The 15,697-nt window shown below is 52.0% G+C and overlaps 1 protein-coding gene across 1 annotated transcript; it reads left to right on the top strand.

The window, feature by feature from the left end:
• Positions 1-15,157, top strand: SIDT2 (SID1 transmembrane family member 2). The gene is made up of 28 exons (XM_042780370.1): positions 1-117; positions 152-347; positions 2,528-2,649; positions 2,945-3,109; positions 3,199-3,244; positions 3,653-3,754; positions 3,869-3,952; positions 4,672-4,771; positions 4,930-4,995; positions 6,093-6,186; positions 6,702-6,754; positions 7,478-7,549; positions 7,720-7,791; positions 7,983-8,045; positions 8,911-9,029; positions 9,337-9,410; positions 9,508-9,574; positions 10,127-10,200; positions 10,343-10,466; positions 10,682-10,799; positions 11,312-11,448; positions 11,727-11,835; positions 12,058-12,134; positions 12,320-12,366; positions 12,653-12,758; positions 13,473-13,583; positions 14,877-14,990; positions 15,095-15,157. Exons 2-28 carry the CDS (start codon positions 165-167, stop codon positions 15,155-15,157), a joined length of 2,562 nt encoding a protein of 853 aa, XP_042636304.1. The 5' UTR covers positions 1-117; positions 152-164.
• Positions 15,158-15,697: the final 540 nt, after the last annotated feature.

Below are 15,697 nucleotides of genomic sequence, written 5' to 3'. Positions count from 1 at the left end.
CTTGGGAGGGGACGTTTCCTAATCTCAGGCCGGGGTTAAAGTTCTGGTCCTAGTGAGATGCTGGAAGCTGCGGCCGAAGCCGCAACCTGTCCTGGAGGTGTCCTGCCGCCCGTCGCCACTGCTGCCACTACCGCTATCGCCGCCACTGCTGCCCTGTCGGGGCCATGTTCGCTCCGTGCTTGCCCTTCTTGGTGCTCTTGGTGGCCTCGGTCGAGAGCCATCTGGGGGTTCTGGGGCCCAAGAACGTCTCGCAGAAAGACGCCGAATTTGAGCGCACCTACGTAGACGAGGTCAACAGTGAGCTGGTCAACATCTACACTTTCAACCATACTGTGACCCGCAACCGGGTGAGGGCTGAGGCTGGGGCTGGGAGGCCACTGGTGAGTGGGCGAGCAGGCAAGGGCTGGGCGATTCTGCTGCCTTCTTTTAGGAAACCCCAGGAACTAGCTGCCCCAGTGGGTTTCTGTTTTCTCAGAATCATGCTGGAGCTTCTTGACCAATCCTTGTTTTCCGATTGCCACCGCTCTTTCTCTGAAGCTCCGACTGGACAGTTTCTGAAGTTGGCTCATTCTCATCTTCTCTTCGAACCCTCACCTCCCCCTACCCCCTTGCCCACTCCATCTGCTGCAGTGTGAGCGGCACAGACCTGCCCCCTCCTCTAACACCCAGAATCTTTCTGAGCTGTGGGTGAAGGGGAAGTATGCTTGTGACTGGGCTTGGCCCCAGAAAACTGGGGGAGGGGAAGAATGAGACAGGCCCAGAACTGAAAGGCTGCAGGCTGCTCTGCCCAGGCAAGTTACAGCCCAGACTCCCCAAGGAGATGGAGGCAGAACTTCCCAGGCTCTTGTAAGTGCAGGGGCCTTCCAGCCCTCCTCTTGCCTCAGAAAGCCAGCTGGCCTTGTAAGTGAGGGTGGCAGAGATAAAGCCAACCGCAAGTTGGGTGAGAAGAGAGTGGGAGTTTGTCCACTGTGAGGAGTGCTCCTCATCCTGACTTTTCTTTCATTTTTTCACTCATCTGTGAGTCCCTGAGTTGAACATGGGCATAGCTAGGGGGAAGCTGAGGCATAGCTAAGATTTGGGAGAATTCTTGCAGCCTGGGTGCATGGTCTTCTATCCTGGCAGCAAGCAGTCTCATTCATTTTCTCTGGATTTCTCCCCTCCTCAGCTCTCCCCTACCTTCCCCTCCCATCGCTCTCCATTGCCTGGTTTTACTGGGGAGCAGTAGCATTGAGAATGGGAATCTGCTTGCTTTTCGTAGAATTGGGAGGGGTTTGGTTTCTATGGCAAACGGGTCTGCCTTCAGTGCCTGATTCTCTCAAGTTTGATTTTCTCTTGTTCCTTTTCAGCTACCTGCTTGGAGTCCTTTTTTCCCATATCTTGAGCCACTCTGAGAGCTGTGGCCACTAGGTCTTGGGTTCTAGTAGCCCATTAACAAACATTCTTAAGATTTCTTTAGTTTTATTTTTTTCTTTTAAGTCTCTATTTATTTATTTATTTATTAATTGTGATTTGGGTGAAAGTTTACAGAGCAAATTCACTTTCCATACACTTTGTCTCATGACATTGACTACAATTTACCACAATGCAACAGCTCCCCTCCCACTTCCTCCCCATAGTTACCTTTTCCTTGTGTCCTTTCCTCCATGCACTCCTCCCCCCTGAACTGTCTCCCTGTGCATAAGCAGCCCTTCTATTCTCCCATGATTGTTCTCTCCAAGGAGTGTATGTATCTGAATAAATGTTCAGCTCATATGCCTTTTGTTTGTCTGGAAGCCACAGGAGTGGGTTCAATTCCAGACCTGAAGGGCAGCTAGGGGCCATTGTCTCAGTGGTTCCATCAGGCTCTATCAGACCAGCAAACTTGGTCCCTTTTTTTTTAAAATTATTTTGAGTTCTACGTTGTTCTCCCACTCTATCCAGGATCTCCTACATCCTTTAAGTTTCTTTTGTCCCATATACTCTTTCAGTCATCTCCTCCGTTGCTCCAATGGTGAGAGTGTCTCCATTTTATAGAGGCGGAAAGTGAGGCTCAGATATGGAAGTGACTTCTCCATAGCCCTGTCCATTGGTCAGAGCTAGGGATACAACTTGCCTTTCACTATTGCTGGGCTCTGGCCCCTAGCATAGTTGTTGGAAAGGAGCTTTCTGCTGGTTTCCTGGCTCATAAGGAAGAAGGGTGAAGGACACTTCTTGCTCTTGTGTTTTCATTCATATGTGTGTATGCACCCGTATGTGCAGATGTATTCATCCCCATACACACAGGTAGGAATGGGGCGTCCCTGAGTCTCCCAAAGTCTCCATTGGTTTCCTGTTGGGAAGTTAGGCTCTTCAGTTCCTTGGGTCCTGCTGCCCTACATAAACCTGCTGCCTCCTGGAGGCTGGGGGTTGCTCTGGCAGAAGACAGGACAAGAACACAGAGGTTAGCATGAGGGAAAGCAGGGCTCAAGGTCCCTGGAGTCATGTGCCTAGGTGGCAGAGGTACAGTCACCACAGCTTGATTGAGGGTCATTTTCATGTCATTCTGCAGACGGAGGGTGTGCGTGTGTCTGTGAATGTCCTGAACAAGCAGAAGGGGGCTCCTTTGCTGTTCGTAGTCCGCCAGAAGGAAGCTGTGGTGTCCTTCCAGGTGCCCCTAATCCTGCGAGGGCTGTGAGTAGGACCCAGGGATCAGGGAGGGAGATGGCTTAGTCCCAGCCTTGCCCAGAACCTCATTCAGGGCCTCAGACCTTCCAGGAGCCCCTTCTATTTCTTCTCCCCATTCCCTGAACCAAGAGTCTGGTCAATGGCATGAGGGCCAAGTCAGCCAGCCTGGAGCTTGTCAGCCCATTGTGGGTAGGAATAACAGGGTGGTGAAAACCAGATTGGAAGAATTGGGGCCTTGCACCCTTTAGGGGCCAACTAGCTGGGTCAGTAGTCATTCCTAACCCTCTGCTTTGGGCCTTAGGTATCAGCGCAAGTACCTCTACCAAAAGGTGGAACGGACGCTATGTCAGCCCCTCACCAAGAATGAGTCTGAGGTCCAGTTCTTCTATGTGGATGTGTCAACCCTGTCACCAGTCAACACCACATACCATCTTCGAGTCAGCCGCATGGATGACTTTGTGCTCAGGTCTGTCGGGGAGAGCAAGGGGACCCCGGGGACTGGCCTCCTTCCCACGCTCCAGGAGTGACCATGGGGGCCTCTTCTCTGCCCTACAGGACTGGGGAGCAGTTTAGCTTCAATACCACAGCAGCTCAACCCCAGGTAAAATTTCCCTGTCAACTGCCACTCAAGAGAAGAAATGGGAAGCTTGGACATGAGAACAGGAGAAGTCAGGGGTCTTTGCTGGGACTTTTGAGCAGGCTGACTTTCCATGGAGGGACTCTCTGGAAATAGGAGCTGTAGTCCTAAGCTGCTAAGGAACAGACCACATGGGACAATGCAGAGACATGGGGTCTTCCTCTCACACATTGTTCTGAATGCCCAGCTGAGGCTGAGGGGAGCAGCATACAGAAAATGAGACTGCTTATAATCAGGGTTCTTCCTGCCACTGTCCAATCCTGAGAAAATTCTAGGTCCTCGCTTAAGGGGAGACAGCTCCCTTCCATAGGGACAAAGAGTATCCACGTGAAATGGGGCTCCCCTACCACCACTCCCTTCCTTTGCCCTTAGTACTTCAAGTATGAGTTCCCTGAGGGTGTGGACTCGGTGATTGTCAAGGTGACCTCCAACAAGGCTTTCCCCTGCTCTGTCATTTCCATCCAGGATGTCCTGGTAAGTTACCTGACCCTTTTACTGTTCTCTCCACCAGAAGGTAGTGGGGTTGTCAAAGAGAAGGAATAGGGCCCAACCCCCTCTCCATCTGCCTTTTCCTTCCTCCCTCTGTAGTGCCCTGTCTATGACCTGGACAATAATGTGGCCTTCATCGGCATGTACCAGACAATGACCAAGAAGGCAGCCATCACAGTGCAGGTAGGCTATACACATAGCCTTTGGGAGATGTAGCCAGGTGATTAGCTTTCCTCAACCTTACTTCTTTTCCTCTGCCTTGTTCCTGTCTTACTCACAAGACTGAGTCTTGGCCCTCTAGTCTCTGTGACTTGGGGTCTTCTGAAATCTGTGGGAATTTAACCTTAATCAGCTTGGTGACAGGAAAAGTCCTCTTTCAGGCTGTCATATATACTTCATTCATTGCAATGATAGTGAGGAGAGGAAAGGCCTTGTTGGATGCTGGGTGCTACCTGTGGTGAAGGCTGAAACCTGTTCTGGGGACAGGGAGGGGGAAGACATGTGTTCACCTTATAACTTCCAGCCATGCAACAGTCAGAGGTAACGTAGCACCTCTGATTTTGCTTCCCAGGCTGTAATAAAGACAACCCATGAGTTCCACAACCCATGTGCTCAGCTGGCGGTAGCATAGAGGTTCAGGGTTTGGGCTCTGGAGCCAGATAGATGAAACTAGGTTTGATCCTGGCTATACCACTTACTAGTGGTGTGACTGACTCTAAGCTGACTTCTCTGAACCTGTCTCACAGGGACAATAATAGTACTTATACAAAGTATTTTTTTATGAGGATTAAGTAAAATAATACATATAAAGAGAATAGCATATTATCTGGCCCAAAACAAGTATTCAGAAAAGGATGGTAATGATGATATTGCTAATTGTCATCATCAACATTATCCTGCAGCGCAAAGACTTCCCAAGCAACAGCTTTTATGTGGTGGTGGTGGTGAAGACTGAAGACCAGGCCTGTGGGGGTTCCTTGCCTTTCTACCCCTTTGTAGAAGGTACATTTTGTGCCCTAGGCCTGGCAAGGGATGGGGAGGGCTTGGTTGCTTCCTGGGAGGTAGAAAAGCCTGTGTTGCTAGTTGGTGGGTGTGGTCCCACTAACTCTAGCCAAGCTCCAGGTGACCACTTCCTTACCAATTTGACATTTTACTTCTAGATGAACCAGTTGATCAAGGACACCGCCAGAAAACTCTGTCAGTGCTGGTATCTCAAGCAGTCACGTGTGAGTATGGGTGGTAGAGGCAGGATGAGCAGGCTCCTGGCTCTTTCTTCAGACCTAGGGTATGGGATGTTCTCTGAGAGGGGAGGGTGATGAGGTCCTACTCAAGTGGACTGAGGCAGTAGGAAGGAGGTCATGTCAGGCTACATGATGGGTAGTGCATTCTAGCGTCGTGTGGTGCAAAGATTCCATGACTAAAGGTTAAAGTACTGGTTCTGGTCCTCGCTCTGCCACTGAGTAGCAGACCAATCTCATTGAACCTCAGTTTCCCTGTCTATTCTGTATAATGGGGATAATAGAATCTGTCCCATTAGGCTTACCAGGTTGTCAGGTTTAGCGAAAAATATAAGAACCAGGCCTCAAGCCAGTGCTCAATAAATATTTACTGAATGACTGAATGGGGCCCTTTGTAAATTTCGAAGTATAAAATAAACATAAAGGATTGTGATGGGAGGGGAAAGAAGTTTCTTCTATATAGGTTATTTATCCAGCAAATATTTATGGAGCGCCTCTGTGTGCCAGGTGCTATGCTAGGGCCTCAGACCTTAGGGAGCTCACGGTGTAGAGGGACAGACAGATAAGGAGAAAAGCTGTTGCAACAAAGTGCTGAGAGCTGTGATGAACAAAGAGCAGGTACTATGGGAACTGTGAAGGGCCCAATAAGGATTTGTAGAGGACATGGTCCCAGAGCTATGTTTTGAAGGCTAAGTCAAGATGGAGTTACTGAGAAGTAGAAGAAGTTCTAAGATTTGGATGTTGTAATGGTTGTACAACATGGGGGATGGAATAAATGTTACTGAATTGTATATGTAAAAATGGTTGAAATGGCAAATGTTTAATTATATATATTTCACCATAATAAAAAATAAAGAGCATTCTAGCAGAGGGTGCAACGTGAGCAAAGACAGGAATCATGTTAAAGTTTGGTGTCTTTGGGGACTTGCAAGTTGTTCAGACGGGCTGGGTTATTACGTTGGAAGGGAGAAGTGGTGAGAGATTAGACTGGGGAGAGAATCCAGATCATGAAGGACCTTGTGTACCATGGGCAGTCATGGAAGGCATCGATCAATGCATTCCTCTTTCTGCTTCTCTCCATGCAGCTGAGGCCTACGTTGGTGGTATGCTCTTTTGCCTGGGCATATTTCTCTCCTTCTACCTGCTGACCATCCTCCTGGCCTGTTGGGAGAACTGGAGGTAAAGTGGAGCTGGCTGAGCCTACCTCTATTCTGGGTGGGTGGGCAGGGGATGTGGTTGAAGATGGATGTTTGTGCAGGGTCTAAGCTGGCCCAGGAGAATATTCCAGACCATCCACAGGCCAGTGTGGAGCTTGGGTTGGGGCACAGCAGGGTAGATCTCTGCTAGGGTCTGTTGTCCATGCTCCCCTCCTCTGGGAACTACCTCTTCCCTTCAACCTTTTTCCCAAGCAGGAAGACCCCTCATTGCTTTCCAGCCTGGGAGGACCCTGGGATCATGGATGGACAACAGGGTTACAGGGATCAGGATGGGGTGGGTGGAAGGAAGGGCAGCCCAGCATAGGAGAGACCCTCATCCTATCCTGTCTGACTCAACTAACTAACTTGCAGCTGTTGAATCAATTTCAACTCATAGCAACCCTTTCATGGTTTTCCGAGGTGGTATCTCTACGGAAGTAGGTTGCCCAGTCTTCTTCCCAGGGTTGTCTGAGTAGCCTCTGAATTCTGTCCCTGCAGGCAGAGGAAGAAGACTCTGCTGGTGGCCGTGGACCGAGCCTGCCCAGAAAGTGGTACCTCCCAGGGGCCTGGGTGGGAGGTCAGGGTTAGTGTTGTGTTCTGGAGGTAGTACTGGTGGATGTTTCCCTCAGGAACTGGCAGAGAAAGGACTGGGGGCTTCTGGGATATTCAGTTAGGAGTAAAATGAAAACCAGGGTGGGATATTGTGCCCATACCTCCTTGGCATGCACAACTTAAAGGCAGCCCCGTGATTCCTTCTCTGTGTTCTAGCTAACTGTCTGTTTGCCTTAAGCAGTGCAGTTCACAGTATCTGGAGTCACTAATCTTGTATTCTCTCTCATTCAACCCATCCCTCCTTCTCTTTCTATCTTCCCTCCTGCTTGGGACCTTCTCTCTCAGCTTCTCTCCTTGGTAAGCCCCAGGTGCTATGGACAGAGTAGCCAGAGTCAGAGTTGGGGAGGGCAGTGAAGTGCAAGAGGTGCCTGGGTGGGACCTGGGCAGGCTGAGTGTTATCCATCCTTGTTGCTGGTAACTTCCATGCATTAGTTCCTTGACCTTCCTCTCTCATCATAAGATGGCTTCCACTGGGGAATCACCTGGGAGGTTGGGTACGTGGTAGTGGTGGGAACAAGGTTAGTTTGCCAAGATAGGTGCTTATTCAGTGATATTGGCATGGCCCCTCTGTGCCTGTCTGCCCTGGATTCTTTTTTTCTTCTCTCTGGCTCTAGGTCTTTCTCTAGCTCTAGGGCTAAAGGGACCTTGACTTCTCGTTACAGGTCACCCTCGGATCCTGGCTGATACCTTCCCTGGCAGCTCCCCATACGAGAGTTATAACTATGGCTCCTTTGGTAGGTAGCAAAGGCAGAGGTGGTGCTTGCCCACTCACAGCCTAGTCTCCTTGGGTGGCTACCTCTGAGCTGGCAGAGTAGCCAGCCAATTCTCTCTGCAGCTGATCAGAGCCCGTTGGGGTTGGACCAAGCATACCCTTCCCTGCTCACTACTTGACCATTCCCTATAGAGAATTGTTCTGGATCCACTGATGTTTTGGTTGACAGCACTGGTACCGGGGACCTTGCCTACACTTATCAGGGTGAGTGGCCCACAGGGCAGGGGCTGTGCTGGTGTAGGGCTGGTGTTGGCTGGGTGAAGTGATGGTGGGTGATTGCCTCTTCTACCAGATGCTGGAACCAGGGAAGGGCCTGCTGTTCTCCCAGGCCCTCTCCTCCCTTGTCCTTTCCTCCTTGGCCCCAGAACCCTGGTAACTTTCCCTTTCCTTTGAAGGGCACGACCAGTTCAAGCGGCGCCTCCCCTCTGGCCAGATGCGGCAGCTGTGCATTGCCATGGGTAGATGTGGGGGAGGGGGTGGGGCTGCTCTGCCAATCAGCTTCTGCCAGGGTGGCTGACCAGAGCTAGTCAGCTCTGGGGCCAGAAAGATGCTTTGTGCATGGCTTCCCCATCTAATGCCAATAATTGCTGGTTCTGTGTCTTCTGAGATAGGCAGGCACAGGCCTCTGGGGCTGGAAGACTGGTACCCTACCCTTGCTTCCAGCTACTGCCTGGGCCAGCCAGTCTCAGGCCACATGCTCTCAGATGCTCTTGATAGCACCCTTACTCCCTGCCCTGCTGGACTAGGACCTTTGGGCATAGGTGTCTTGGCCTGGCCTCCTGGGGGCTTTGTCCAGGCAAGGTCTCTGATAGGTGCTTCTGAAGGTGATAGAAGGTAAAGGAGAGGATGCCCTTTCTAAAGGCAACTTCTCATCCTTGCCTGCACTCTACGGTCCACTGGATCTTTAACCTGTGGGGGCCAAGACAATGTCTTCTCAGAACTCACAGGGCTGGGTACTTTCTAATCAATATGACTTTTGCCAAATTCAATCCTGTTTCTTGTGTCTGGGGTCTGGGGTTGGTTCAGTGTCCTGGCCTGGGAAGCCTTAGCTCAGTAAGGGGAGCAAGGACTAGAGCAAACCTAGAGAAGTCCTTGTTTGGTGGCCACATTCCAGAGCCCACCCTTGTTCCCCCCAAGGCCTAGGAGCACTTGATCTCCCCTCCAGGGCTGAGCCCATATGTACCCCTGCTCTGAGCCCTGGCCCACAATTTGCCTCTTCCGAACTGCCTGGTAATTTTGACAGTTGCCTCAGACAGGGTGGGGAGGGGACAGACCCAGGGTTACTGTGCCCACCAATGTAACTCCCCTTCCTGCCCTTCCCAGATCGCCCCCTTGACCCAGTGGGCACTCGGCCACGACTGGACTCCATGAGCTCTGTGGAAGAGGATGACTATGACACACTGACTGATATTGATTCTGACAAGAATGTCATTCGCACCAAGGTCTGTGGGTCTGACCCTGGCCAGAAGTTTCCCTAAGAAAGGAGATTGTGTGTTTGGGCACATCTGAACCCCTACTGGGTGGTTTTTAGGGAAGCAGCTGGGGCAGGATAGATTCTAGGGGAAAGTAACTCAACTCTCTGCTGATTGGCCAGCCCTCAGTCTAACCAACTGCAGCAATGGGATGCCCTAGAACCCTGCCTCCTTTATGGCCTGTGTGAGGAAAGGCCCTTTTGTCTACCCCTAACGTGCATGAGCATGGCTTTTATTAGAGGGTGAGTAAGTGGGGCTCACTCCAGCTTCTCCTCAGCAATACCTCTACGTGGCTGACTTGGCACGGAAGGACAAACGCATCCTGCGGAAAAAGTACCAGATCTACTTCTGGTGAGTGAGCTGAACAGTCTGGGCTTCCTGTTATTGATGGGGTGTGTGGCAGCTTCTTGGGTTCTGCCCACCTCACCACTGTCCTTCCATCCCTCAGGAACATCGCCACCATTGCTGTCTTCTATGCCCTTCCAGTGGTGCAGCTGGTGATCACCTACCAGACGGTGAGAGGGTAGGGGCTGGCTTAGGCCCTGGGCTGAGCACTCTGCACAGCCACAGGTCTTTACCACAGTCTGGGGCATCACTCCAAAGAGCAGACCCTCCCAGCCTAGCCTCTGGAAAGGGCACAAATACTAGCGTCACGGGACGTGGGTTCAGATCCCAGCTCTGCCTTACCAGCTGGGTGACCTGGAGAAAATCACTTAAAACCTCTTGAGCATCAGTTTCTTCATCTGCAAAAAAGGGGGAAGTTGTGGAGATTTATGAAACAAGTGTAGGACTTTGTAGGTATTGGTTTCTTTTCCCTTTTCTCTGTAATGTGGGCCAAGAACCATATGCCTCAGGGCTTTCAGCCACACCCTGTGAGGGTGGAACAGTGACTGTGCCCCTTGCATCACTGTTTTCAAAAGGAGCATGCGCACACCTGCTATCTATGGTGGCACTTCTATCCTTTGCCTATTGGCTGGAGTGGCTGGGCCTGATACTTGCTTTGCCCAGGCTTTGAGCTGAGTCGGTGCTCTGACACTCTTATCCCCTGCTCCCTCTCCCTCCTGCAGGTGGTGAATGTCACAGGGAATCAGGACATCTGCTACTACAATTTCCTCTGTGCTCACCCGCTGGGCAACCTCAGGTGAGGACAGTGTTGGAAGGCCCCTTTCCCAGGCAATGGGTGAATCAGGGCAGGGAGTGAGAGCTCTGTGACATGTTAGCCCAGGCTGGGGAAGATGCCAGGGTTTGAGGCCCAGGAATGTGCTTTGTGTTGTCCCTTCCAGCGCCTTCAACAACATTCTCAGCAACCTGGGCTACATCCTGCTGGGGCTGCTTTTCCTGCTCATCATCCTGCAGCGGGAGATCAATCACAACCGGGCCCTGCTGCGCAATGACCTCTACGCCCTGGTGAGGAAGCACCCCACCTGCCTTCTTACCTGCTCACTGGCCCATCAAGGCCTCAGCTCCAGAAAACTCGGGCAGGCAGTGCCCTGCCCACACACCTGTTCTGCCCACATCCCACCCTGTACCTTCTCCTCTCTTGAGGGCTCCCTCTTTTGGATCCTTTCCTTACTCCCTCTCTCTGAGCAACTTGCCACCTCCCTACCTTTTTTCCACAATAGGAATGTGGGATCCCAAAACACTTTGGCCTGTTCTATGCTATGGGCACAGCCTTGATGATGGAGGGGCTACTCAGTGCCTGCTATCACGTCTGCCCCAACTATACCAATTTCCAGTTTGGTGAGTGAGGCCTCCCTCTTCTATTGCCAACTCATGCACCTGCCCAAGTCTTCTACCACCCCCACCCCTTTTCCCCATATGGAGCTCCCAGACTCAGTCCATTCAGGGACTCCAGGACTGGAGTGCCTATATGTGCATACCTCCTAGTATATAGAAAAGAGGCATCCAGGTGCTCTGTCATTTCCTGTGTACCAGGCATGTACAAACCCTGAGAAAACAAAGATAATTAAGTCCCTCAGGGAGTGCTCACATTGAGTTCTCCGGCTTGTTCTTGTCTTCAGTGGGGAAGTTAGACTGTGTGACAGCCAATGGGCTGGCATTGTGGCCTGCAAGGGACAGCATTAGTTTGAGAGATGGAACATTGGGGTTCAAGTGTCACCCTGTTGCCAGCTTGGTCTGTGACTGTGGTGAGGTGTGGGGGTTCCCCCTTCCCTCTCTGGTTGTCCAGACTGTGGTTTCTGTGCTGAGGTCTTATGGATGTTTCTTAGCTCACTTCTGTGTTCTACCCCCAGACACATCATTCATGTACATGATCGCTGGACTGTGTATGCTGAAGCTCTACCAGAAGCGGCACCCGGACATCAATGCCAGTGCCTACAGCGCCTATGCCTGCTTGGCCATTGTCATCTTCTTCTCTGTGCTGGGCGTGGTGAGGCCCTGACCTGCTGTGCCTTGAGCCTAGTCTGAACCCTCCACTCACCTCATAGGAAAGGTGCCTGTGCACTCACACACTTGTATGTGCACAATACACCTCTCTCCAGTACCCACAGGTGGGAATCCTCTCCCTAAGAATGTCTTCCCTAGGTCCCCCTGAGATTCCCAACCAGGCTGAGCAGCCACTCTGGCTCTTGTTGATGGAGAACCAGACCACAGAAGCTAAGGCTCCTCAAGGCCTCCTCACCCCTGCCCTTGGTGACCTCCTGACAGGTCTTTGGCAAAGGGAACACGGCATTCTGGATCATCTTCTCTGTCATTCACATCATTGCTACCCTGCTGCTCAGCATACAGCTCTATTACATGGGCCGCTGGAAGCTGGGTAAGGGCATGCCCAGGGCAGGACAAGAGGGAGGGAGGCCTGGAGGGTCCCATGGACTGAAGGTTTGGTGACCTCAGGGACCTGGGCGCAGGAAACTTTCAGATTCTGCGGTCCCTGGAGAAATCACTGAGCGAGGAATGCCCTTGAAGGCCCTGGAGTCAGGTGGGGGTCCTGGGAGGAAGGGCAGCCCATGCCTTTCAGCACCATTCTGTTACCCTGCAGATTCAGGCATCTTCCGCCGCATCCTCCATGTGCTCTACACGGACTGCATCCGGCAGTGCAGCAGGCCCCTCTACGTGGTACCTGCCCAGCTCCCCAGCCCCTTCCTCTCCCATCTGTTCTCGTATCTCCAGTAGTGCAGTGGGGAGGTATAGCTGAGAGCCCAGAGTAGGGGTGGAGACCAACTGACTTGGGCCTTCTCCCACTTCTCTCCCTCTCTCTTCCCCTCCCCTCTCTCAGTCCCCGTGTCTCTGCTTCCCTCCAGGACCGCATGGTGCTGCTGGTTATGGGCAACATTATCAACTGGTCACTGTGAGTCTGGCCATTGTCTACGGTAGCCTGGCTAGGCAAGAGAGCTGGGATCTTGGCCAGCTGCTGGCTGCCTTGGGGGCCATGGACAGCTTCTAAGTTTTGGGCCTGAGAGGGAAATGGGGGCTAAAGAGAGGGGGTAGGGGCACCTGGGGTTCTAGAATCTTCTGTGGGCTTCCAGCCCTGGCCCCACATCTTAATAAAACATGGTGAGGTTTGAGGTGAGAGAGAGCCCTTCCCTTATTCCCGGCCCTCCCCTGCTTCACCATCTCTTCTTCCCTCTTGCCAGGGCTGCCTATGGGCTCATCATGCGCCCCAATGACTTTGCCTCCTACTTACTGGCCATTGGCATCTGCAACCTGCTTCTTTACTTTGCCTTCTACATTATCATGAAGGTGAGTGGGGAATGCCCAAGGCTTCTCTGCCCACTGCCCTGCCTTTTATGGAGGAGAAGGATACAGCCTGCTTGGGGCAGCACTGAGAAGGAGGGGCATTTTTCTGTGCATCTGTCTTCTGCCCTTCTCTTGATCCCAGTGGGGTTTGAGGAGAAGAGGGGCTACAGCTTTTTGTCTGTACCCCCTGGGCAAACCCAGGGAGCCAACTACATCTTAAAAGCCACTTACTGAGTCCCTTCCACATTCTTAGAATGGCCCGTGAAACTGGTAGCATTTCAGGCAGCAGATTTAAGGCCCACATTAAATCCAGAAGGAGTTAGGAGGCTGAGCTCACTGAATCTGTGGTGGGCTTGGGCCTCTGAGGACCAGTTGAAGAGGGAACAGTGGCTCCCTAGAGACCTTCATGCCATCCAGTGTGAGAGGAGTCCCTGGAGAGGGAGTGCCTCCTGGCCAGCAGACTCCACCATCACTGAGCTCTGAGTACACAGAGGTCCAGCCTGAGTGGACGTCAGGGGCAAGGACATCAGGCAGCTAGCATGGGAACAGGTTGAGCTATATGGCTGTGTGAGGTGATGATAGGAATTCAACAAGACTTCCTAAAGGAGTGTTCTTGAACGCTGGGGAAGGCACCAGGAAGGCAGCATCAGGAATGGCCAGGCAATGGGATGGGCAGGGTCTGACCCTCAAGCTACTTTTCCCTTCCTCACCCCTCAGCTTCGGAGTGGGGAGAGGATCAAGCTCATCCCCCTGCTCTGCATTCTCTGCACTTCCGTGGTCTGGGGCTTTGCACTCTATTTCTTCTTCCAGGGACTCAGCACCTGGCAGGTAAGTAGTCATCCTGCTGTGAGGGTTGGGTGGTCACCCACAAAGTCCTTGTGAGCCAACAGACAATAGATCTTCTTTTTCATGATCATTTGTGGACACCGCCTGTGGGCCAGCCAGCACTTTCCTAGCTGCTCTCTCCTTTAGTGCTAACATTCCATCATGGAGGCACCCCCACTTTGCGTAGGAGGCAGCTGAGGCTTGTCCAAGGTCATACAGCCTGTAAGAGGCACAACTAGTTTTGAAGTCAGAGATGTCAGGGTTTCTCCTCGGCCTCATAAGGAACCTACCACTGTTGTTTCAGACTTTAGTTCAGAGGTCAGAACTAAGTCTGACATGGTTTGCGCCTTTGAGGTGCTTATAATCTAGTTCAAGGGAGAGAGACTATTAGTTCTTGTCTTGCTGTTTACAATATGATACATGAAACGAAGAGGACAGGCAAAAGTCGCTCAGGGGGCAGTGTACAGAAGGTCAGAAAATAGTCTCTGAGTTATGAAGTGTAAGAAGGCTTCCTGGAGGAAGTGGGCTTGCTCTTGGCCATAAATGGGTGATAGATGATGGAGAACTGCCCCATGGCCAAGAGATGATGTGACTTGACTTAACGATAAAGAGGTGGAGATAAATGAAGCAGCCTAGGTGGTGAGTGAATATACTAATTTGGGTGCCATGGAAGATGGTGGGCTTCCTGAAGGTAAGAAAGTCATAGTCATCTCTCTAGCTCACCATGTAACACAGGCAGCCCCCGACACAGGGTAGATGTTTAGTGAATGTTGGTTAGGGGTTATAGGCAGAGCATGGAGGATCTTGAGGGCCACAGGCTATAGCCCACAGGTCATGGCCACCTCATCCTTGAGTAGGGGTATGGCCTGACTTGAATGCTTTAGAGAAAATGTAAAACAACCTGGAGGAGCTGTGGGGGGTAGAGCAGGGGCAGAGTCTGAGGCAGGAAGATGGATTAGGAGGCATTGGTGGCCTTCAAGTATCTCCAAGTTGGAGGCTTCTAAAGGCAGTCACAGCCCCATGCTCTTAGATAAAAGGAATAGGGATCTGAAGGCAAGAGAGTAAGAGAAAAAGATAAAGGGCAGAAGCCAGCATCCTCAGGGAGTAATTTGTACAAAAGGCCATTTCTTGGATATGGGAGATAAGGGAAATGGGCGAGTCAGAAGAGAGTGAGAGGAGGCTTTCCTATCAAGGGTTGGGAACAGAGAGTGCCTTGGAGTACAGTGGGAGAGAGGGTGGGCTGGGTGCCACTTTGCCAGAGCTTGTCAGCAGGCAGCTCTCCCTGTTCCTCCCCAGAAAACCCCTGCAGAGTCACGGGAGCACAATCGAGACTGCATCCTCCTCAACTTCTTTGATGACCACGACATCTGGCACTTCCTCTCCTCCATCGCCATGTTTGGATCTTTCCTGGTACGTGAGATAATTCTGGCCCAAGCGAGGAGGGTGGAGCAGAAGGTGGAGGTTGCCCCTTTCCTATGCCTGACCTAGTGTTTCCCCCTCCCTACCCCTACCAGGTATTGCTGACACTGGACGACGACCTGGATACCGTGCAACGGGACAAGATCTATGTCTTCTAGTGCAAGCTGGGCCCCTGACATCACCTCATGGAGCCTTCAGCTCCTCTGCCTCACCTGCCCCTGTAGAGCTGGGGGTGTGAGTCCCAACCTTGCTGCCCAGTGCTGAATGGGGGTGGGACATTGTGATCTAGCCCAAGCCTGGCCTGGGACAGTCATGGGGTGGCCTTGAGCCATGCCCTCTGCCAGGGAGAAGGCCTGCTCCCCTGAAGCTCCAGGCAGTGGCCAAATTGCTGCTTTCTTCTCAGTGTTGGGAGCCACGGGTCCCTGTCTGTTGGCTCTCTGTTTGTCCCTCTGCAGGAGGAAGGAGGGAAGGTGTTGCCCTCCCCATTTCATGCCTTGCATTTGCCCGTCCTTCCCCTCCCCCTCAGCCTGGGACCCTGAGCCCTTTCTTCATCCCAGGCTCCTGCTCCAGAGCCCTAGTCTGGGGTCTGGTTTTCTGTTTTGTACCAGGACCCCAATTCTCAGTGGGGCTGTACCTGGCTCCATCACTGCCTGCTCCAGTCAGCCAGGAATGTTGGTGACATGGGACACGGGGGACTA

The sequence above is a fragment of the Orycteropus afer genome, unplaced genomic scaffold (assembly GCF_000298275.1).
Source record: "Orycteropus afer afer isolate SDZICR_OR568_19922 unplaced genomic scaffold, OryAfe1.0 scaffold00036, whole genome shotgun sequence".
In the NCBI taxonomy this organism is placed as follows: domain Eukaryota; kingdom Metazoa; phylum Chordata; class Mammalia; order Tubulidentata; family Orycteropodidae; genus Orycteropus; species Orycteropus afer.
The sequence above is the reverse complement of the archived record's forward strand: the minus strand, read 5'-3'. Positions and strand labels throughout refer to the sequence as shown.

Excerpts from the sequence above, each read along its gene's own strand:
- SIDT2 (XM_042780370.1), top strand. The coding sequence starts at position 165 with ATGTTCGCTCCGTGCTTGCCCTTCTTGGTGCTCTTGGTGGCCTCGGTC. Across the intron at positions 9,575-10,126 it reads TGGTGATCACCTACCAGACG|GTGGTGAATGTCACAGGGAA; the intron begins GTGAGAGGGTAG and ends TCCCTCCTGCAG. Across the intron at positions 13,584-14,876 it reads AGGGACTCAGCACCTGGCAG|AAAACCCCTGCAGAGTCACG; the intron begins GTAAGTAGTCAT and ends GTTCCTCCCCAG.